General features: G+C 36.6%; 1 protein-coding gene across 1 annotated transcript in view; it reads left to right on the top strand.

Annotated features, from left to right (window-relative positions):
- DOK5 (docking protein 5) overlaps nt 1-24840 on the top strand; it is a 143516-nt gene that overhangs the window by 92977 nt on the left and 25699 nt on the right. Inside the window, exon 6 of the mRNA XM_027852754.1 lies at nt 10032-10167. Coding sequence (XP_027708555.1) covers nt 10032-10167 — 136 coding nt within the window. The remainder of the gene's footprint in view (nt 1-10031; nt 10168-24840) is intronic.

Genomic DNA, 24840 nt, shown 5'->3' with positions numbered 1-24840 from the left:
TAATGTTAGTGGACTAATAAAGAGAAATAAAATATAAAATGTCAAATGTCAAAGCAGAAAGAGGCCTTAGGACAAAGAATATCTTGATACTTCCACTTACTATGTGACCTTGGGCAAGTCACTTTGCTTTTCCAGGCCTCAACTCTACCCTACATTCTAGCCCAGATGTTGTGATTCTATCAGTGCAGAATGTTATATTATAACCAGCATCCATCTATCTATCCAGACCAAAATGACTAGCTAGATGTCTATTGTTCTTGACTTCTTCTACTGAGTTCTTTTTTTCCCTACACATCTATCATATTCCTAGTCAATGCTATATTGCCAATGCTATATTATTTAGAATGTACTATTTGTCAACTTTCATAAATATTGGTCTTTTCAGATTCTTTTAAATTTATTTTACACATTAATATGAAGGGAAACTGGATCTTGAAAAAATATTAGACAAATGGAATTTTAGCAAATTATTTTTCTACTCCTGACTTTAAAAATGGGGGAGTTAGACTATTTTATCTTTAATGGACTTTCAGCTTTGAATTTAATTACTGCATTGGGGCTACAACTCAAGTAATATGCAGGATGCATGAAAAACAGCCCACGTCAAAGTCCAATGTATAGAATTGTATTGCATTGCACATGGTAAGGGTTAAAAAGTGTGTGTTGATAGATTACTTTTTTTCTTGCCTAGACCTGTTATTTCATCAGGGTAGGGAACACTAAAAATCCCTTTGCCAATATCTATTGGCAAATCACTTGTAACCTACAATTTTAAAGAATTGCTTGTAGAAATGAAAGATCAAATGGTTTGCCCACTGTCATGTAGCTAATAAGGGTCAGAGGCAGAATTTTACTCTAGATCATTCTGATTCCAAAGCCAGCTCTGTACTACACCATATTATCTCTATTTATATTTAATTTGGATAAGTTTTATATTATGATTCAAAAATCATTTCAGTCTGCTTGAATGCAAATCTAAGGCTGGAAATTGAGTGGGGAAGTGTATTAAAATATTAGAGGGATGGACTGATTATTTGATTTTTATTCATGTATTCAGTAAGCATTGAATGAGTGCTGAATTGAGTACTTACTTCCAACTCTCCAAGAAAGAGTTGCTTATGCTTTAGGTAGCAGTATCATTATTTGACACTTTGCCTGAACATCAAATAATGTTGTATTTTATAGTTATCATCAAGAAGCTTAGGATAATAAGAGCATGCAAGCTCTTCTAAGCATGAAGGTTTCATTTCTCTTTTATTAATGTAGGCATTTGCTTCCTTGGCTGTTCCCAGGAAAGTGATCAAAATAAGGAAGTTCCATTTCAACTATGTAATTTTCTTCTCATCCATATAGATGATAGTAGGTAGTTAAAACTCTCTAGGAAGTTTATTATTTTAATGTATGGAAATATTTTGTTTTGACATAATAGGCTCTTCTTTATTTCCCAAACACCCAAACAAATCCAGTGCTACACAAAACGTTTCTCCAAAAGAGTTAGTTTACTGATTGTTAACAAAAAGAAAGGATTTGTCTGGAAGCATTGATGGTAAAATACAACACTGACCATTGATAATGTGTTTTGCCAGAGTTTATTGCCTCTTCAAGTTGACTTTCTTTACATCATTGTAAGTCATTATGTATATTCTTTTGCCTCTTCTTTGTTCATTCTAGTTTAGAGGTGCTAAACATGGACCTGCAACAATCCTGAATGCAGCCAGACATACCAGACTAAAATGTATTTGGGAAATGTTTAACAAAATAAATAAAAATTCAATAGAACATAGATAATGTTAACATGTGGTTTTCTAAGTCAATATGTAGCTTCCAAGGATCTTTATATAAAACTTAGTGTCTGTTGTTTCTATTTGTGTTTGATACTACTGCTTTAATACACTATGTAAGTCTTGTTATGTTTCTGTGAGTTATTGTGTTCATCATTCCTTATGACACGGTAACAATTTGTTGAATTCGTATACCACAGTTTACTCAACCATTCTGCAGTTATTATATAAATTTCTAGCTTTTGATATCACGAATGATGCTGACATGAACATTTTGATACATGTGGATTTTTTCTTGCACCACCTTGAGGTACAGTAGTTCTGGCAGTAGAAACTCTGGGTTAAAGGTCATGAAAAAAATTAGTAACTTTTCTTATATGGTTGCAAATTGTTTTCCAGAAGGGTTAATCCAATTCCCAAAAGCATGAGCAATGCACTAGCATGTCTGTCATCCAATGATGATTTTCAGAAAGATTTAAAGCAGATTTTTTACCTGATCCTCTGAGTTCATGACAACATTCCTTCCAAAGCATGGGCAATTCTCCTATTATATACTCTTAGTGGATTCTTTAGATACATTTCTAGAGCATCTTAAAAACTGTTAAAGCTGGAGTTTGATATAAATGGTTATTATCATTAGTTCCATTCCTCCACAACCATACATTCATGTCAATAGATGAGGCAATACAGAAGTGGCAGTCAAGCAAATAAGCAAAAAACAAAAAACAAAAAACAAAACAAAACAAAAAAACAACAAAAAACCCTGAACTTATAGTCAGAAGACTTGAATTTGGATTCTATGTTTGTCACTAAACAGTTGTTTGAATGTGGATAAGTCCCTTAGCATCACAGGATCAATAACATTGAGGAAATTGAAGGCCAAAGACATTGACTTGCCCAATATTATGCTAGTATCTTTCTGAGCCTCAATTTTGTTATCAGTTAAATGGGAATAATAGTTTCACTCCATATCTTAAAAGGATTTTTTTTCAGGAAAAGGGCTGCAGCAATGTAACTTGTTATCATATTACTATTATTAAAATCATCTCATCCTCATCTTTTAAAATTAATTTCATATAGAAATATTCCTAGGACAAATCATTGTCCTGCTTTTTTATATTTAGTACTTTCCAGACTATTGCAAAGGTTGATAAATTAGCTATTTTTTGGTAACTGAGTAAAAGTGCTGGAGTAAGCATATCTTCTGTGGGCTCAGTAAAAACATCTTTGGGCCAATTCTAGTAGCAGACAGGATGACAGAAAATGTGTCTTAGTTTGTTAACCGATGGTTTTAATTTCTTCTTCTGGGTGTCTGTATTTTGAAAGCTTTGTACTCTATGTGGTATATAGATTATAAGTATTCAATATAGTGATATTCTTACATTCTTTAAAACAATCTTAAATTTTTATAGATTAATGTTCTGTCCAGAAGGTTGTGGGTGACTGTTCTGCTTGTTATGATGTTCTGATTCTAGTGTTTTATTTGCTGACTTCTCAAGGAGAGTTTAGGATCTCTGTTTGGAGTTGTGGGGATTTATCATCTCAGTTGATGAAGACAAGTTTCTGGTACATAATTCCTGGTCACCTGATCATGTCTTTTGAGTTATTTGGTGGGCAATGAGTTTTACAACCTGGAGTGCTATGGTGCCAATTTTTTTTTTTTACCATTTCCTTGCAAAATATGAATTGATCAATAAGTCCAGGATTATAAGCATGACTTTTCTGTGATTTTTTATGCTGATCACCTGAATCTGAGTTGTTATTATCCTTCTGTTTCTATACACAGTTCCACATGACTTTCTTTTATTGAATGCTTCCTTGTTACCATATTGTTGATTAAGTTCATGCAGATGCCTCTCATGGGGAGTGTTGTGATTTCCTGTTTTGGATATTAGCTATAGCATCTATCTGGTAGTGAATTATTCTGTTGTTGTTTTTGTGCCTGTGGTTCTGTATACTAAACTTATTGCCATTTAGAATCATTGTTTATTAATTTTTTATGCGCCAAGACAGAGAAAACAAAGCAAGTTAGTATGGGTTAATGAAAAAATACTGTCCTGAGCTTTAGGAAGCTTGGGTTTGAGTACTGGCTCTGTCATCAAGTAATTGTATGACCCTGAGCAAGTCACATTAACTCTCTGGGTCTGAGGTAATGTATTATGAAATAAAATCTCTGGGTTTAAAGATTTCAAAGGATCCTTTTCAGCCTGAACATTCTATACTGAAAGAATTTTGACTAATTAGCACTGAGGCTAAAATATAATCCAGGAGTAAGCTTCTATTTAGGCCAAGATGATTGAGATATTCCTTCTTTGTGGATTAGGGCAAACATGAAGGATTTGAAACTACTCCTCTAGGTTTTCATATTAATTTTGAACTTTTCTCTCTTTCTTCCCTAAAGATTAATTCAGGGCATGGAAGGTAAAAATAGCTCTTTTCTCATACAAAATTGCAATTACCCAATTAATTGCTGCCCGTTGCTTCTGGAGTTGAAAAGTGTAATTAATTTTCCAAAAACTATTTAGCCTTTAGAGACAGGAAAGGGTAGGGGAAGCTATTGTGATTTTTGTTTTGGTATATATGTTTTTAAGCAATTCTTGTTTGCTTTCTTCTGTAGTTAATTCCTAAAAAACCAGAGAAGCAAAATTATCTTGTCTGAATATCTATATCATAAAGTGGACTGTGACCCAGGGCATTGTTATCATTTTATGTGGAAAGATCTGCCTGAAAAATAACTAGAACAACAACAACAGCCCTTGTGGAATGATTATCATTAGACAAGATTGTATGATAGGGAAGATTATTGTTTCACAAAGGGTAGGGGCTTGTGCCCAATTCAAACCTTCTTGTAAATTTGATAGGTGACTGCTGGATTAGCTAGCATGTCTCCTTGTCAAAATCTCCCTTACTTGCTAGTGGATTTAAGCTTCTTTCTCTTTAGTAGGAGGAGGAGGGAGAAAGGAGGAAGAGGGATTGATGTCTCCCAAGCTGAGAGAGAGAGGACCTCAGGTGGCATTTGGCAGACTCTGTAGAATAATTAATTCACATGAATGCACCTTCTTTCCCTGCCAGGGAGACACTCCTCTTCCCCTTCCCCCACGCCCTCGCATGTACACACAGTTGTTCTTGATGTTGTTTTTAAATGAAATGATCAGATAGGTCAGGAATCTGAGGAAGGGAATAAAATATATACATATAAAAACAGCATTCATTAAGTGGGATGCAAGAAGACTGGATGAAAAGGTGTTTTGGGGAACATATAACTGAAACATTCTTGAAAAGGAAATCATGAATGCTGAGAGCATTTCATTTAATAAACTTAATTGCCGATAAAATAGCTTTCATTTGAAAAGAAAGGCAGTTTTGTTTTTGGTGAGTTTGGGGCAAAGTGGTATCATACAACCAACATTAAAAAAATAGTGGGGCAGCTCGGTGGTGCAGCAGATAGAGCACTGGCCCTAAAGTCAGGAGGACCTGAGTTCAAATCTGACCTCAGACCAAACACTTGACACATACTAGTTGTGTGACCTTGGGCAAGTCACTTAACCCCAATTGCCTCACTAAAAAAAAAAATAGCAAATGCTCTTTATACACTAAGTATTATGCTTGATTCTTGGAGAGAGTCAGAGGTTAATACTACATTCACAATTATCCTCCAATTTTATTTTCCATTTATGTCCCTGACTATATCTCCCCAATTGTTAACTTATTTTCTGTAACTTACATAAACTGCTGAGCTCTAAAACTAAAAAAACAAAATAAAAAACAAAATAAAAAAAATTTGCTTTATCATCTAAGTCTTTTCTTCATCTGAGTCATGGGAATTAGACTCCATAGAGTCAAAGAAGTTTTTTTTGAAGGAAAGGTGGAAAAAACTTTTTCAAGGATCATTCAGGTTGTATTAAAAGAAACAAGAAAAGCAACCGAGAAATCTGATAAATCAAATGCAATGGCAGGTTATGAATCAGTTAATAATATGATCTTGAGCTACATTAAGGGAGGAATATAGGAATATAGGACTTAATATAGGAATAAGGACTAAGGAGGTGATAGTCCCTCTGTATTCTGCCCTAATCCTGCTATATAAGGAGTATTATGGTTTTAGTTCTGGGTACTGACATTTAAGGATATTAATAAACTGAGGAACATTCATGCAAAAGAGGGAAACTAGGATGATGAAGGAACTTAAGTCTGTGTCGTATAAGGACTGATCAAAGAAACTGGGAATGTTTAGCCTGGACAAGAGAAGACTTAGGGGCAACACGGTGGCTATCTTTAAATATTGGAAGGACTGTCATTTAGAAGAGGGATTAAGCCTCCTGTGTTTGGCCTCAGAGAGAACAGCCAGGATTCTTTAATCCTTTAATAGAAGTTGCAAAGAGGCCAAGGTAATTTAGTATTGATGTTAGGAAGACAAAATACAAAACAAAACAATAACAAAAAAGTTTCTAACAATTAAAGGTGTGTGGTGGATTCCAAGCAGAGGCTGGATAACTATTTCCTTGATAAGTTACAGGAAGGATTTCTTTTGGGCATGGGTTGGTTACTGAGATCACTCCCAATTTAAAAAAATGTTGTATTACCAGTGTATTTAGATCTGTGATCTCACTGGCCTGAGTACTCTTTCATGTGGTACAAATTACATCCTAGCCATGTCTAATCATTATATGTGATACCCATTCCATAAATCTCCCAAGAAGACCCACCCAAAATATTGGATAACTTGGGCTATTAGTATAGCATTTCGGCTATCTATTCTTAGGACCTTCTATTTCTTTTTCCTCTTCTGTCTCTGGGAAAGCAAAAGACAGTTGTTAAGAATTGATGACATCACAGACAAGTAGGTCATCACCTAGTGATTTAACTTCTGCTGATCAGCCTTGACAGGAAGCTTTGCTGATCCTCAGATGACAGACACAGTTTGTCACTGAGCTCATACTAAAAACCTTGAGAGGGTAGTCCAGGACTTACCATTTGCTGGCATAGACTTCGAGAACTTAGAGTCATCTTTCCACCAAAATGAGGTATTCAAACATGATGCTTCGAAAAATGGAGAGGCCCATCTGTGACCATTCAGATTGGATCATGTGACTTCCCATGATAATTATTCAGTTCTTTAGATGCGTGCAAATCTGCCAAAACATATAACCCACTGTTTGGGGGTGGGTGATTGATGTACCTTTGTGGAAATTGCACTGTCTCTTAGACACTGCAGTACTTAAAGGATTCAAAATATAAATGTCGCTGTATTGGCACAAAATCCCTGTTTGTTACAAACATCTGTGTGGACTGATGGCATGCAGGTTAAACCATGAGAGGATTGTCTCAGGACCATTGCTGTGTCTTCTCTGGTTTTCTTTTTACATGATTGTGTTAAGTAGGAGTCTACAAGAAGAGAGTTTGGGAGAATGGGGATTCCATTTGAATCTTGGAAATCTTCCAAGAGGAAAGCATTATGTGAAGGGAAACGAAAAAAAAAAAGGAATACATATGGATTCTCTTAGAGTGTGAACTTATAGGTTAGAGACACATTAGTAATATCATAGTTTTAACTTATAATCTCTCCCAAGTTGAGAAGTGGACATTACTGGTTAGGGTATGAAAAATCATTAGACCATTTGTAGGACTTAGAGTAGTAAAACCGTAGAATTTGGTAACTAGAAAGGCATTTGAGAAATCATCTAACCCAGGCCCTTCATTTTATAGATGAGGAAATTGAGGCTCAGAGAGGGCAAATAACTTGCCTAAAGGTTAATCTACTGTTTCACTCTCATCTCACCTTTGTCCATTGAATTAATTCAAAATTTGATTAAGTTCTATGGTTACATTTATTAATGCATTAAAAAAAACTTGTTTCAAGATAAGCCATATGAAAAAAAAACATTTAAGTCAACAAACATTTATCATCTGCCTGTCCGTCACTGTCTAAGTGCTAGTGGTGGAAAGAGAAGCAAAAACAGCTCCTGCCCTCAGGGGCCTCACAATCTAATGGGGTAGATAACATAAATATGTTGCAAATTATTATGTACAAGCAAGACATATGTAGAATACATTGGAAATAATCTCATAGGGAAGGCACTAGAATTAAGGAAGACCAGGAAAAGCTTCTTTATAAGGTGGAATTTTACCGTAAATTCCAAGGCAGCCTGGAGGTGGAAGTGATGAGAGGGAAAATTTCAGGCATAGGGGAATAGCCAGTAAAAATGAATTGAGTAGGAGGATGCAATGTCTTTTGTGAAGAATAGCAAGAAGGCCAATGTCACTGGATTGCAGATTATATATCTGGGACTAAAGAGTAAGAAACTAAAAATACAGGAAGAGGCCAGAATAATCTTTAAGAAAAGGGACTAGAAAAAAAAAACAGCAGATTTTTTGTGTTTTCCAATGAAGAGAGATTTTCTGTTTTGTAGAGTAAACAAGTGGAGTTCACTTAACAAACAAACAAATAAATAAAACAGTGACCCTCTTCATGTTGTCCAACTAAAGCAGAGGGATGAACAGCTAGCTATCTTATAAATGTGAGTAGTGTGGACAACTGTTTTCCAGAATTAAATCATTAAGCACAATTTGTGCTCTGTTTCCTAGGTTAACAAGTGGTTTGTCTCTTCATTTATCTACAAATTATTGTGATATTGGGCAACTGGAGTTATCTGCTGAAAGATATATTCCTAGAGCTAAGAGGTAGCTAGATGGCACAGTGGATAGATAGACTTGGGGACCTGGGTTCAAATTCAGTCTCAAATACTTACTAGATGTCTGACCCTTAAGTCACCTAACTTGTCCTCCTTAGTTTATAAGGTTATAGTATAAGATTATAGTTTATAAGTTTATAATAATAGCAATCACCTCCCAGGGTTATTGTGAGGTTTAGATGAAGGAATATTTGTAAAGTACTTTTGCAAACCTTGAAGTGTTATATATAAGTACTAGTTATTATTATTATTATTATTATTATAGTCAGAGTGCTATATTATTAGGCAGCATGATGCAGTCAAGAAAACATTGGATATAGGAAATGAAAGACTTGAGATTGTGAGCTAGCTCTTTCTTTTGCTGGCTGTATGACCTTGGACAAGTCACCTAACCTCTCTGTGTCTCAGTTTCCTTTTGGGTGAAATGAAGATAATAATCCTTGCCTCACCTCCCTGAAAGGGTTTTGAGGATCAGATCAGATAACTTGTATAAAGAGCTTTGTAAAGCAAAATGCTAAATAAGTATAAGCTATTGAGCCAGCAAGCAAATTGAATCATCAATCACCTACTTCTTTTATGATTATATAAAATGTAATTGGAATGGACCTAATTAATTTCCTCATAATTATGCACCATTCTCTCCAAGAAAATTTGCATTTGTCTTTTAACGGTCCTGTATGGAGGTGATATTTCTATTTGTGCTTAACACTGGATGCCAAAGGAGCATATGGTTCCTTGAAGAAATGATGTACATTTCCACAAAATGGGAAAAAAAGAAGGTCTCTAGCACATCGATACTTTATGGAAAATCTTTTGCCTGGGAAAACATGAACACAAATTAGTTAATGTGTGGCTAGGTTGAGATCTGCATTGATGGAACAAGTACCCATATTCCGTATTCATTGAAGCACCGACGTAGTCAACAAACTAATTCAACAAAACTCAACAATTCCTCCTGCTAACCACTTGTTTAGCTGCCTACAGGTGCAGAGTCAGGGGATGCTCTTCATAGAGTGAGAGTAGCATTTAGTACTGCATATAGATAATAGAAGTAGTTTGATAATGCCCAAGTAGAATCATAGAACTATGAAACCCTCATTTTGATGATCTCAGAGGTCCTATAAAGCTAGATGCATATATACTCATGAGAAATCTCTCTTGTGAATCCTTCCCATGTGATATGTTCTTGACTGCCTATTTTGACAAGGGGACCAAGAAACATGGACCTCATTATTTATTTTAATGAGAGATAACTAACTGTCCACACTTCTATTTTTGGCTTTGGCCAATTTAAGTTTGAACTAAGGTCTTCCTCACTTCAGACCCAATGTTCCACCCACTGCTCCAGTAGCTGCCCTTACTAGGCTACAAGCTCCATGAAAGCAGGTATGGGTGTCTTATTAAATTTTCTACCACCCCAAGTGCCTAACAAGTACTCTACACATAGTAGGTACTTAATGAATTTATGTTGATTTACTTTTAATTGTATTGAAGACCCTCTTGGTTCATTTTCCTAGTAACTTGAATCTTTGGCAATTTCTGTGTTTTGTTTTAACAGGATGTGCGATACTGGGGAAGGACTTTTTATCTTTCAAACAAGAGACGGAGAAGCCATTTATCAGAAAGTACACTCTGCTGCACTGGCTATAGCAGAGCAGCATGAGCGTCTGCTTCAGAGTGTGAAAAATTCAATGGTATGTTTGACGATTCTTTTTGTTATCCAACATGATGCACCAGTCAATGTCAACCCTGGGGTTTCTTGTTGAACTTTCAGTCAGCATTTATCTGGGGCAATAATTTGCTTCTATACCCAATAACTTGTTATTTGCTTCTAACGTAACATACACTGGAACGGAAGCTCATTAAAGATAGGGGCTACGTCATATTTTATCTCCTTGCTTCCAGTGCCTAGTATAGAGTAACTTCTTTTGTGTGCATATACCACCACAGCAATGCAGTGCTCACCATAAAACCCTTCAGTGGTTCTCTTTTGCCTATGAAACACATGTCAAACTCATTAACTTGGCATTTAAGGCCTTCCACAATGTAGATCCAATCTGCCTTACCCTTTATCTTCTCCTTAGCATACTCTGATTTAACCAAACTAAACTGAGTCTTTGCTCATCCTGCCCTTCTCATGTCTTCCTGTTGAAATTGTTCCCTTTCTTCAAGAACCTCAGTTGTAACCTCCTTCCTGCAACTTTCCTTGCTTCCCTCCAGTTATAAGTGATATCCTCTTTTTTGTATGTTTTTATCCAGTTGTTTCCAGTTGTGTCCAACTCTTCGTGACCCCATTTGGGTTCTTTTGACAAAGATACGGCAGTGGTTTGCCATTTCCTTTTCCAGCTCATTTTCCAGATGAAAAAACTGAGGCAAACAGAGTTAAGTGATTTGCTCAGGGTCACACAGCTAGTAAGCATCTGAGGCCAGATTTGGACTCAGAAAAATTAGTCTTACTGCCTTTAGGCCCAGTACTCTATCGACTGTGCCACCTAGCTGCCCTTTTTGTATCTTTCACACCAGTAAGTTTAGATATCGCCTATATAATTGTCACATTATAGCTTGCATCATAGTTATTTGCAAGCACACTTATAGTTCTTTTAAGAGAGACCATGGCATAGTGGCTAGAGAGCATGCCTTGCAGGTTAGATGAATGGGGTTCAAGTTCTAGCCTGCCTCTGACATAAACTAGTTCTTTGACCCTGGGTAAATCATTTAACATTTGAGTTTTCTAGACAACTCTCTACAATCCTACATTCTAGAGAAGGCACCAACCTATATAAGTAGAAGGAATTTTACTCAATTGGGAGTTTTCTATACCAATGAAATCATAGTTCTCCTTTTGTAATATTTGCATTATCTAACACGCAAGATCCAATGAAATAATAAAGATAAAGTTACTTGTAATTGTAAGGTGCTTTATGAATGCCAGCTATGATTCTGACCATTATTGGATTCAGTTCAGTCTAGAAAAGTTGACTCAGGATTATTTCAATTACCTTACATGTAAGTCATCGACTGGCTTCACTAGCTTTGTGAGGGATTGCCTCAGCTTGTGGGTGCATGTTTTTCATTCAAAACTTCCTTCTTCGTTTACCTTATAATTAATCAAACAAATGAGAAGTCTTTGAGATTTTCTCTTTAGAAATATAATTACACAATAATATAGCTTGGTCTGGTTTTTGCTCTATGATTAGGGGATCAGATGTGTTAATTGAGGCAAAATTTGCTTCTTCCTTGAAGGTATAGTTAAATTTCGGTCTTTCTCAAGTTTATGAAATAAGAACAATTTTTCAGTTTCTTACCCAGTTCCAACCAAAGTGACAAAGTTTCAAAAGTACATCTGAATTTTGAAGAAGCATAAAACAGATTGAGAAACTGGAAATTCACGTTGGAAATTCTATCTGAGGGAAAAAAAACCCTATTATTCTTTTTATTCTTTTGTACATAGAGAATATACTGCTGACCCACTGTCTAAAGGTTACCTTCTTTCAGAATTTCTTTTCCATAATGGGGATGGATTTGCAGTCATCCACCTGAAGTTTCTCACCTAGCTGCCCTTGTGGCCAGCAGTCTGCACTTTTGAGAGGTCTGGGGTTGTAGGTTGAGGGACAGAATGAAGTCACCTAGCTCATTTGGTACTTGAGCCCATAACCTTGATCTCGTTATCAACAGGCTTCCACTAACTGAATTAGTCAGAAACATTTCTGCTGCTAATATGGCGAAACTCCTACAAATTCTTCTGAAGGCCAATAGGGAAAGAGCAGGTCCCACCATGTGATATACAGCCTACTGATCCCTTGTCTGAATCACAATATAAACTTTTCATTATGTTTACTTACCTTTATGGTTTCTGATGTATTTGGGAAATTAAATTCCTTTCTCTGTCTACAGTGTTGGCTATTCCTAGTGTTTTCAAACATTTATATCAGAACATTTTCCAGCAATTTTAAGCAAACCTTGTAGCTGAATATGATGACTGTTATTAGAAATACATTTCTAAAAGTAGTTTTGCTAGCATGTCTTAAATCTTTATTTTCTTTTGTAGAAGTAATGTAGTATCATGGAAAGAATACTGGTTTGAGAGTCACTCAGAAGTTTTGGGTTCTAGTTCCAATGGGTAATTGTTAACATGTGATCTTGGGTAAATCATTTAAATCATTCTCTGAGCCTCCTTTTCTCCTGAGAAGATTGGATTAGATGATATAAAGTTCCTTTCAATATTAACATTATTTGTTCTATAGTCCTCTCCCACCATCCCTAGTTTTCTATACATTTTATTATTTTTCCAAGGAAGGTGATTAAAGACTTTGGGAGTAGGGTGGATCTTAGACCAGACGAAATGCAGGACTGAAAAGTTTTGGTTGTCTCATTTTATTTGATAAATGCATCCCAGCTAAAGGAGACAGTGTGGTGGAGTGGAAAAATAAAAACCTGAATTTGGAGTCAGAGGACCTGAGTTCACAACTCACCTCTATTAGTAACACCTTGGCATTAGACAAGTCATTTTACTTTCCTAGCTCTTAGTTTCCTCAACTGTGAAATGAGGAGACTGGCCTAAATGGTGGCTAAGGGCTTTTCCAACCCCAGATCTATTAAGAGGGCAGAGTGACATTGCTGTGTACATTGCTGGGGTTATTCCCTCAGCAGCAGGGCTATTTTTGCCACCTTTGAGGCATCCCCTGTGTTAGTATCAGTGACTGATGTCTAATTTTGGAATGAGGAGTGGCTGTTTGAAAGGAGCCAATCATTCCCGGAATGCATACATCACTTCAGTCTTTCCCCCCAGTGGTAGCCTAGAGACAGAGCTCTCGCAGTTGGCTGTTGGCCAGAGAACCCTAGAACACAGCATTATGTCAGAGTACTTTCTCCAAAAACAAATTGCACCTCCTTCATGAAGCCTTTAAGACTGATGCATCCCAAAGTGAGCCCTCCATAAAATGGAACTCATAACACTTCTGGCTTTGAACCACTTAGGTTTATAATAAATCTCTTTGAGACTTCTCTTATATTGTCTTCCATTTGTTGAGATTAAAAAAAAATAATACTGAAATTGGTTACTGATTCATAACCTTGCTTTCACTATGGTGGCTCAGTCATTCACCAACTTATGGAATATTGACTGTGTTTGGAGAGATATAAATATAAATAAGAAATGGTCCCTGCCCCCAAGGAGTATGCACAATGTGGTCTCCAACTGGGATGAGAGAATTCAAGAGGTGTTATGAAGTTTTTACCAAATGCTTAAGAAATATTTCACCCTAATTTTAAAAAAATAGTGCTGTGCAGGACAAAGGAATCATGAAATCAAATCAACAGAGTATTTAAGGATAAAAATGTAGTCATTTTTAGGTTTTAGGTTTATTAGGTCTATTTTAAGATTAAATAAATAGCTATAATTGTAATAATAGGTAGCATCAGTGATGGTGGTAGTAATAATTGCTAACATAATAGTAGCAACCTATTCTTATGCTAGGATTTTAGTCCCTAACACTAAATGCTTCTCAATTTTTTTTTTAAGCTGGCATGGACAAAGTGCTTGTTATGCCTTTACTTTTTTTATATCCTTTACATTTTTTTGTGGGCCACCTGAAATCCTTTTGCACCTATATGTTGCACAGGTCTGAATTAAAGTGACAAAAAAGTTAGGAACTTGAAGTATATGGTGGTGTTGAGGTTTAGGGCTGCTGGACCCCAAACTCATGACAGGCAGGTCCTGCCCAAATGAGTTAGACCCAAGCCTTCTTTTGGGCAAAGACAAGATTTATTAAAGATCCACCACATTGGCCAGACTCTTAAGGCAGCTAAGCATTTGTGTCACTAATGCAAGTGGGCCAAATTTTAAGAATCTGAGCCTCAATTTTTAATATGCTCCCCTGTTACCTCGCCAAAGAGTGCTATCTCAACATAACAGAAATTATTTTCTGGCCCTCATTAACAAGATTATTACTTAAGCGATTAAGATTATTACTTAAGTCTGTATTTCTATTTTATGCAATTATAAGCTATTGCCTAAATGAAAGCCATATCATTTGCTGGAATATCAATTAATTAACATTTACTGAAACTTGTTGTATTCCAGACATCATGCTAGGTGCAAAGGCCTATAAGAGAAGATCCTTTCTTTCAAGAACCTTAGAGTCTAGTGGAGAAAAGATTACATATAAACAAATAAATATAATACATTTATTATATAATAATTTCCTTTGTTTCAGACAAAAAAGTGCTATACTTAAAAAAAAGTGGAGGGAGAGTTCATTTCTGGCTGACATCATAAAGGAAGTTTGTCCAGAGCCTTAAAAAATTAATAAGATATTTACAGAGAGACATTGGAATGAAGGCATTATAGGATGGGGAAAGGACATGTGAAGATGAATATTCCTTTTGTGTGTTGGACTTCACTATTTTCAGGACCAAGTTAAATCTAAGAGAAATTATATATGGTAAAATGTGTGAGTGTGTGTGTGTGTGTGTGTATGCATGTGTACATCAGTGTCTGTGAGTGTGTGTTAGTAGACAAACAAAAACTGAACTCCCCAGACAGAACCAGATGTCAAATCAACTAAGATGAAAATTAAAGTTACGTGATTGAGAGCTGGAGGGAATCTTGCATGGGATATAGTCTAAGACTCTCATTTTACAGAGGGAATTGAGTCCCAGAAAGGTTAAATGTCTTGCCTGGGGTTGCACAGCTGCTAAGTATCAGAGGCAGGATTCCAACCCAGATCCTCTGACTCAAAATCCAGTAATTTCTCCATCAAACCATGCTCTCTCTCAAAACCCGACTTAGGTATGGATGGCAAATGTCTCGGGAATGAAGGCACAGTGAACAAACAGATTTATCTGGACTTTTATTATATACTTTGGAGGTTTCACTGGAATGCGATGTCATGTGATGTGATACGGGTAAATAGAAATGCTGTGGATTCTCCTTAGAAATTCTGGACTGTGTGCTTTAGCACAGATAAGTGAATGGCATTTTTTGGAATACTTCATCTTTAGTATTTTATAGCAACATTACAACAGTCTTAATGTGCAGTGTTATTTTTTAATAGTCACTTCATGCAATTATTAAAAACAAGCCGTACCCTGTAAAACCTTCCCTAGCAGCTGTGGGCACATTTACCAGAGATGCAACTGCTGTTTCTCTCAGGGTTACATGGTGACAATAACAATAATAGCTGACAGTTATATAGCACTTGGAGATCTGAAAAGTGCTTATTTCATTTAAGACTTACTATAACCCTGTGAGGAAAGTACCATGAATACTATTACTTCACACTCCCAGCCTTATTTTAGAGCTAGAGAAAATGAGGGTCATATAGTGTGTTACTTTCCTATGGTCACACAGTAACTATGAGAGATAGGATTTGAATCCAGATCACCTCAATTCCAAGTCCAACATTTTATCTTCTAGGGCACACTACAACAGAGTCAACATGAATAGTACTTTGCTACTAGGAGATTTTGTTAGCAACGGAGTAAACCTCCACAAAATTCTCCTATAGTGCCCCATTGGGGCATGGATGTGAACCTTGATTCTTGACTCTTACGGCAAACCATGAAAGGCTTTGAGTGTGTCCCTGGAGGCAGGCTGAGTCTGCTGTCCAAACTAGCTAAGAATAGAAGTGACTCATCTCCTGTAATGATGTTCAGTGAATTAGGTGCTGCAAAGGAGGGTGGTGAACAGCATATTCTAAACTATGGCTCAGGTATGAGGATCTTTAGAAGCCAAAAGTCTGTGGTATACATAGTGTTTCACATCTTTATATAATGAATACTTTCTTCCCAAAGAGGAAACAGAGACTCTAGGTATGGTGAGGAGGAAGGGGAAGGGAACAAATATTTACTAAGTGCCTACTGTGTACCAGGTATCAAGTTCTTTGCAAATATGTCATCTAATCCTCACAGCAACTCACGAGGCCGGTGCTCTTATTACCCCTGTATTATAGTTTGGGAAACTGAGGCAGATGGGTTAAGTGACTTTGCCAGGATCATGCAACTGGTAAGAGTCTAAAGCCAGATTTGAATTTGGGTTTTTTAATGCCAAGCATGGGGCTGTATCCATTGTTCCACCTAGCTGCCTTCAGTGGTGAGCATTAAACAATATAACCCCCTTCACCCCCCTCCCCCACAAAAAACCCTAAAATAACAAGGAAGGAAGGGTGAGAGGAAAGAATAAAGGAAAAAAAAGAGAAAGTTATTTGTATTTTAAGAAATAGTAAATGAATGGTTGTTGATATAGTGTTTATGTGGGGATCTGCTATCTACATAGGCAGAGCATTAAACAGAGCGAAGGTTAGAATCATGAGCAAAGGTCAAAACCTACAACAAATTAGAACACAGGATAAAGATGAGAAAATACACTGAGAACAATTGCAACAGCTTCAACCGGATGTATTCAAAATGTACTCAATGCTAAAAAGGTGGGAAGTGGGGAAAAAAGGCAAATGTGTTGTCCTTGATCATCACCATTTCCTATAAAAGCTTAACTGATATAAAATAGTTGCTACAGTGAAGAAACCATTGAACCTAGAAACCACCTGAGCTAGCAAACACTTGATCTTTTTGTTAAAGGAAGAGACACAGCAGCCAAGGGCAATGCCAGTTTAAAATACAAGCTTGTATACCCAATAAAGAATTCCTGTCTTTCTATTTTGTGTCACTTCCTAAAACAATGAAGAACAGTGGAAAGCAAATGCAACCCTATAGAAGATTTAACATGAAACCCAACTCAGCCATATCATTCCAAGACTATACATAGATGAAACTATCAGGAAGACAGTGAATAGATGGGAATAGAGAATAAAATGCTCAGTATAATTGTTGTTCATCCTTTGTTTTCAAAGAGGACCAATGATACTAAAGGTGATGTCTTGACTTGCACATGAATTGGATTTAAGTGAAGCAGAGTTGTGCAAAGTTGTCAGTCTCACTCTTTCCAGAGTCATTGAAGTCCAGTGGCAGGACAAAAGTCAAGATGACTGGCGATGACCCAGGATGCAATGGATGTCCTTGGCATTTTCAATGCCTGACCGAGCTCTAAGCACTCCACAGCACCTGCTTCAATTGCCTTCATGGCTGTTGGGACAAATTGTTCATCCATTCTACCAGGGAAATCTTCACATACTTGGGGTAGACATGCTTCTCCCCAACTCCCCAACATGTTTATAATCTCTTTTCATCATCGATGAGGAAGGACCCGCCATGTCTAGACCCTAACACTTTAGTCCCCATTTTATTAACACAAAGAAGTTGAAGTGATATATATATATATATATACATGTATATGTGTGTGTGTGTTTGTATATGCTCAGAGTATCCCAACAATCTTAGTAAGATTTTAAGCTTTATTTTAATATAAGAGAAAGTAAGATAATACATGATAATATATGATAAGATAGGCAGCTAGATTGCTCACTAAACACAGTGCTGGACCTGGTATCAGGAAGACCTGAATTCACTGAGGAACTGTTACCTATGGTTGCATTAGCCCACGATTAATATATGATTTTAACATTTGCATGAAGAGACATCTTGAAGGTGAACCTTTCAGGCTACATTTGCTTCCGCTGAATCAAATGCTTTTTGTTAATCCAAACAATAAATACAATAGAATTTATTTTTCTCCATATCTCTTAGTCACTGTGTGACTAATCTTGTGTGAGAAGCTTATAAAAGGTTTCCCATTTCCTTTTCATATTTTCATCAGGAATGTCAGGAATATTATATACAATCATACACATACACTATTAATAACAACAACAACAATAGCATTTATACAGTACTATAAAGAAATAAGCATAGCTGAATTTTACATACCACTTTACATACCACAAAGTTCGCAAGACATTTTATTATGTATTATCTCATTTGAGCCCTAGAGCAACCCTGTGAAATAATTAATGTATGTATTATCATCTCAATTTGTAGATGAGAAAATTAAGGATCAAAAAATGAGTTGCCTGGATCCACATAGCTAATAACAATAAAAATAATAGTTAGCACATATATAATACTATTATAAAAGTATTATATAAGTTTATTATTATATAATATATATTATATTATAAAATATTATATAAATTTTACAAAGGGTTTTAAAAATATGATCTCATTTTACCCTCAGAATAACCCTGGGAGGTAGATGCTATTATTTTTCACATTTGTAGATAAAGAAACTGAGGCAAATAGAAGTTACGTAATTTGCCCAGGGTCACACAGCTATAAGTGCCTGAGGCAGGATTTGAACTTGGGTCTTCCTAACTCCAGGTCCAGTACCCTGGCCATGGTACCAGAAAGCTGCCTAGTAACAACAGCAACATTAAGAACAATAACAGAAATATAAGTAACAAGTGTTAGATACAGCATGTGAATCTAGGTGCTCTGAAATGGAAAGAGTGGGTCTTTCCACTGAATGATATTGTTTGCTCACTCCAAGTCTAACATTATGTCAATTCCTATATGCTATCCCTCCAGAGAATACAGGTAAGAATTATACAGGCTGGGTAGGGGTGAATAAATTTTAATCTGTTCCAGTGAAGGGAAAACCCACATTGATGAGATCAGATTCATTGAAATGCTGAAGTATTAATATAAGCTCTGTCCACAATCTCTTAAAGTAATATTACTGATCCTAAAGTGTGTATGTGAAGTCATACTCCTCCTTAAAGAGACAGATAAAACATTTAAAGCCAAAGTGACCTCAGAGATCACTATGTCTCTAATAATGTCATTTCACAGATGAGGAAACTGAGTCTCAGGGAGGGAAATGTGACCAACTTAATATGAACATAGGTCCTCATGTGCCAAATCCATTGCTTCTTCTTGCTCCTACTACATGTTTTTGAAGCTGTATATAATAAAAACAAAAGTAGGATCCTGGATACTTCTGCTTGACTAGGACTCTGGATTTCCAATCCGATTTGACAAGCAAAAAGCATTTATTAAATACCTACTATATGCAAAGCAGCGTGCTTGATGCTTGGGATCACAAAATGAAAAATAATCCTTGAATTCAAAGAATTTATATTCTTTGGTGGGATATATCACGTAAGATAGAGATGGCTGAAACATTATTAAGTGTTTATATGCTGGACACTGTACGAAGCACTGGAGATGCAAAAAAAAAAAAAAAAATAGGAAATGAGATGGTCCCTACTCTCAAGGAGTTATTATCTAATGGGAGAAGATAACAGATGAAATGGAGGGTACACATGTAGGACAAATTAACCAATGTGGAAGTGGAACAGACAGAGCCTAGAAAGAAAAGATCACTAGTGGTTGGCACTTCTGTTGATATGACCATTCCAGGCAAGGACTCATCAGTCATCTAGTTGACCTCAAGGTGTGTATTCTTTCTAAGGGAGTCAATGAAGCAGGTATAAAGGTGGGATAGGCCAAACAATGAGTCAGGATGGAAGGAAATAAATGCGTGTGTGTGTGTGCATGTGTGTGTGTGTGTGTGTGTGTGTGTATACATTCTGGTTAGTTGTTGCCCCTCATTCTCCAAAAGGACCAAAAAGATATCACTATGTTAGACTCAAGTTATAGTGTGTCCAGCGGTTGCTGATCAGTTCAATACAGCTTGGAATGCTTTACCACAGGTCGGGCACAAATATGAACATTCGGGATGGAGTCTCTAAATTTGCACATTTCACATTTCTTTTGAGTTGCTACAATTCTGCTTTGCTCATGGAGCACAGCACCTTCTTTGATGAGGGCACCCATGCTGAGTGGTCCTGTGCCAGTGTCTCCCATGTCATGCAATCGATTCCAAAGTTCTTCAGAGGGACATTGAGAGTGTCCTTGTATCATTTCTTGTCACCATGTGAGTGTCGTCCTTGCATGAGTTCTCTGTAAAATAGTATTTTAGGCAAGCTTATGGTTGGCATTCGAACAACGTGGCCATACATGCACACATATACAAACATATATAATACATACACACACATATATATACATATATAAATAATAAATATAAATGCACATACATATGTATATGATTATGTGCAGGTATGTATGTATGTATGTACATGCATATTCATGTATGTATGTATATGTATATCACTGAGGAGAGATAAAATACAGATAATTAGGGATATCAGAAAAGGCTTCCTGTAGGAAGCAGCATATAAAGTGAGCCTTGAAGGAAACTAGGGATGCTAAGGGAAGAAATTGATGAGAGAGTGTGTTCAAGGTATGGATGATAGCCTATGTCAAGTCATAGATTTAAGAGAATGTAACCATCAGGAAATAGCAAGTGAGGTAGTTTGGCTGGAATGTATAATATATTTAAGGCAGGGAGAAGGAAGATGAGAGGGAATAAGCATTTACATAACACCTATTATGTACAAGGCACTGTGTTAAGCACTTTACAAATATCTCCATTGATTCTCACAATAACGTTACAAGGTCAGTACTGCTATTATCCCCATTTTATAGTGGAAGAAACCAAGTAAAGCAGAGGTTGAGTGACTTGCCCAGAGTCACACAGTTAGTCTGAGGCTGAATTTGAACTATCTTGCTAACTAACTTGCTAACTTGCTAGTCTTGCTAACTCCATGTATATCGCTCTATCCACTGGGCCTTCTACCTGCCCCTAAGGGTAGGGACTAATGTCAGCTAACCATGGAAAGGTAGGTTGGAGCCCGATCATGAAGGACTTTAAATGCTAATCTGAGTAGTTTGTGTTTTGTCCTAGGGACAATATGGAGCCACTTAAGTTTCTTGAGCAAAAGAGTGACATAGTCAGACTTGTGCTTTAGGGATATCACTTTGGGAGCCATATGGAAGATGGATGAGAAAATTGCAAAATTGAAGGTCCAATTAGGAGATTATTGCAATAATCTAAGCAAAAGGCAGTGGGGATCTGGATTATTATAGTGACTCTGTAACACACACACACACACACACACACATACACAGACACAGAGTTCTGGAATCTTTTCAGTCAGTCAATCAATCAATCAATCAATCAATCAATATTTGAGTAATTAATCTATGCCAGGGAGTGTGTAGAGTCTGGGGAAACAGACAAAAACATTAAACAGTTCCTACCCTGAAGCCTACATTCTTGAGGTCGACAACATATGTAAGTTTATATCGAATGAGTTTCAAATATACTAGGTAGTTAAATCCAATGTATTTTTGGAGGGAGGGCATTAGCAGTTGAGGTGGGTGATTCAGAAAAGGCTTTGGGTAGAAGACAATGCTTGAACTGTGTCTTGAAGGAAAGTAGATGTTTTATGGGGTGAAAGTGAAGAGGAAATATATTTCAGGTATGGGGAACAGCAAACCCAAATGTATAAAGAGTGCTATATGTGAAGACCAAAGAAAAAGTCTATTTGGCTGGAATGTGGAATGTAGGAATGTGGTAAATGAGACTGGGAAGATAGGCAGGGGCCAGTTTTTAAAGGTTTTAGAAGCCAAACAGAGGAGTTGGCTTTTATTTGCTCTTAGAGATCAAATCTTAGACAACCACTGGAGATTAATTAGTAACAAAATAATGTGATCAGATATGTGCTTAAGTAAAGGCTTGTTGTAGATAGATTGAAATAGAGAGATACCTAAAGCAGGGAGGTCAATTGGGACTCTTTTGCAATATTCTAACTGAGAGGTGATGAAGGCCTAAACAATGGTTGGTGGCTTGGTGAATAGAGAAAATGAGTCAGATGTGAAAGATATTGTAGAGTTAGAAATGGCAAGATTTGATTAGTTTGGATATGTGGGATGTGGGAGAGTGAGAAGTTGAGGCTGGCACTGTGGTTACAAATCTAGGAGGAATGGTGGGGTCATCAATTGAAATAGGGAAGTTTGGAAGAGGGGTAAGGTTGAACTGAAAGTTCTGTTTTGGAAATACTGAAGTTGTGATGTTTTCTCTGGGACATCTAGTTTAAAATGTTCAATAGGCATTTGTTGATGAGGGAGTGAAACTCATAGGTGATACTGGGGCTGCATATATAGATCTGAATTATCTATAACACTGACATTATTTGACTTGAATTTTTTGAAAGAATATTTTTGCTTTTGCTTGGGGTAGGGCACTTGGTTTGATGGATCACTTAGATCCCCTTGTAGCTTTATTAATTTATTATTATTATTAGAAAGTGAACAGTTAGCAGGAAAAATATATAATTGATAGCCACCAAACTAGATTCCCATCTCATACCCAGTGTCTAAACAACCCACATATCAAATTGGGACTCTTTTGAGGCAGCATTAATTATTTTAAGTCCTTAGAGAGGCAGCTGCTTCATTATATAGGTGTTAAGATACTTCTGCATTGCCCAAGATTAATTCAAGGAACACAGAACTTGTTATGTATGCAACTCTGGGTGAATTTTGAGTTTGTTCCCAAAAATTTTAGATGGTTATGAGTAAATCAATGTGAACTGCCCTTGTTCCCTATGGAAATAATCATCAGAGCACAACTAGTGTTTCAACAAACTGCTGAGAAAGAAATTTTGGCCTCCAAATGGTTGGTTTCATAAACGGTATAACTTGTCAAATATATAGCCACAATGGAATCATTGTCTTAGCTGTGTGTCTGCTCACAAGTAGTTTAATGCTTCCTCTAAGTTTTCCTTTAGCTCATACATTTTTCTTTTTTTCTTCCCTCTCCTTTTTTTTCTTGGCTACCGCCAAAAAAAAAAAAATAGACCCTCTGTCTCTGTTTCCTTGACAGTTCAATAATGTACCATGTTATCAGGCTAATGCAGTGATAATTTGAATACACATCACTTTCTATGTGTAGTGTCAAAACAAGGGAGAGGAGCTGGAGAAAGCAAAGGCAGCTAGTTGGGTGGCAAGAGGGTAAAGGCCTTTGCCAATCATCTGTCAGGGCTGGGAGTCCAGAATGTACAGATTGTAAGAATTTGGTTCATTGCAAAAACCAGAAGAGACCACATGTTTTGACAGAGAGCTAATTTCCACTTTGGAGGACAGTCAGGACTGAGGACTGGGTATCCAAAGAGAATGGTATTGGTAGTGATTTTATATTCCTCAAGGTAGCAATTGCATTTCCATCTCCTCGGGGACTAGATTTTCTGCCAGATGATGTCTCTCAAATGATGCATACAGAGCCATGTCCTTGGATAATAAAATCATTGTTCGTTTGTATAGGAGCAGCCTGTTCATGAACACATTACTGAGGCCTCATTGATGCTGACTCCATATACTAAATATTTAGTCAAAAAATAAGCTATTTTCTATTGATTAATGGACTTTAGAATGTTAGTGCCAAAAGGGACTTTTGATATAAGACTTATCTACTCCCTTTCTTCCCACAAATTAGGAAACTGAGATGCAGGGGGAAAATGACTTGCCCAAGGTCAGACAATGAGTTCTGGTCCTAGATGTACCACTAACCCCTATTTTAATGCTTTATTCCACTGTAGTGCTCAATAGAGTATTAGAGGTCTTACCATTTCTTTCTTTTCTTTACTTTTTTTTTAGCAGTTCTTAGCCATTTTTTAAAAAATTATTGGTCAATGAAAAAATCTTAACCACATTCAACCTCAGTTCTAACTCTCCATATTTCTATATCTTTGTCAAGGATATATACAGTGTTTTACTACAATAGTCTGAATTAGAAGAATTAGAGAGAGGGACTGGACCTATGATTTCATTTGAGGAATATCCCTGAGAAATGCTGAGAAATCCTTGAGAAAATTGCTGAGAAATGAGCAAATCCCCTCTACTGATGCAAGTCAACACCTTCCATACAACTTATAGTCTTAGAGCTTTGCCTACAGCACTGAGAGGACAGGAGACTAAACTAAAATCAAAGCAAGTATGTATCAGAGATGGGATCTGAACAAAATTCTGCCTAAATTTCTGAAAAAAAATTTCCATGGCTAGCTCCTAACTGGATGAATACTGTAGATGTTCATAGATGGGCTAATGTCTTGCCATGATCTGATGATGCTTCTGTTCTTTACTTCAGGGTTAACTTATTTAATTAACAGTTACTTTGCTCCCATAGGGCTGTTCATCTAGCCAAATGATATTTGCTGAGCCTGACAAAGTGATAGCTTGCCCTTGTGTTGACACTTCCTTTCCTAAGGGCAATCATCAGGGCTTTTATTTCAATTTGACAAACATTTGTTAAGTGCCTACCACTTGCCCTGGGGATATAAAGTAAAAAATTAAATATTTTCAACTCAAGGAAGTTGAAAGGAGTGGTGGTGGTAGAAGTGAATATAAAACATGCACAGATAAATAAATGCAAAACCCAACAACTGTGCATAATTTTATGTTCTAAGAGACTGAAATGAGGCCAACACCCATTAACACCAGTTATCTGAACAAGCCATTTGGTTGAGACTAATACAGGTACATTTTGTTGATTTCCAGGCTATATGTGA

Source organism: Vombatus ursinus, unplaced genomic scaffold, assembly GCF_900497805.2.
Source record: "Vombatus ursinus unplaced genomic scaffold, bare-nosed wombat genome assembly UNPS02000580.1, whole genome shotgun sequence".
Taxonomy (NCBI): domain Eukaryota; kingdom Metazoa; phylum Chordata; class Mammalia; order Diprotodontia; family Vombatidae; genus Vombatus; species Vombatus ursinus.
This window is presented reverse-complemented; position numbering and strand designations above follow the sequence as displayed.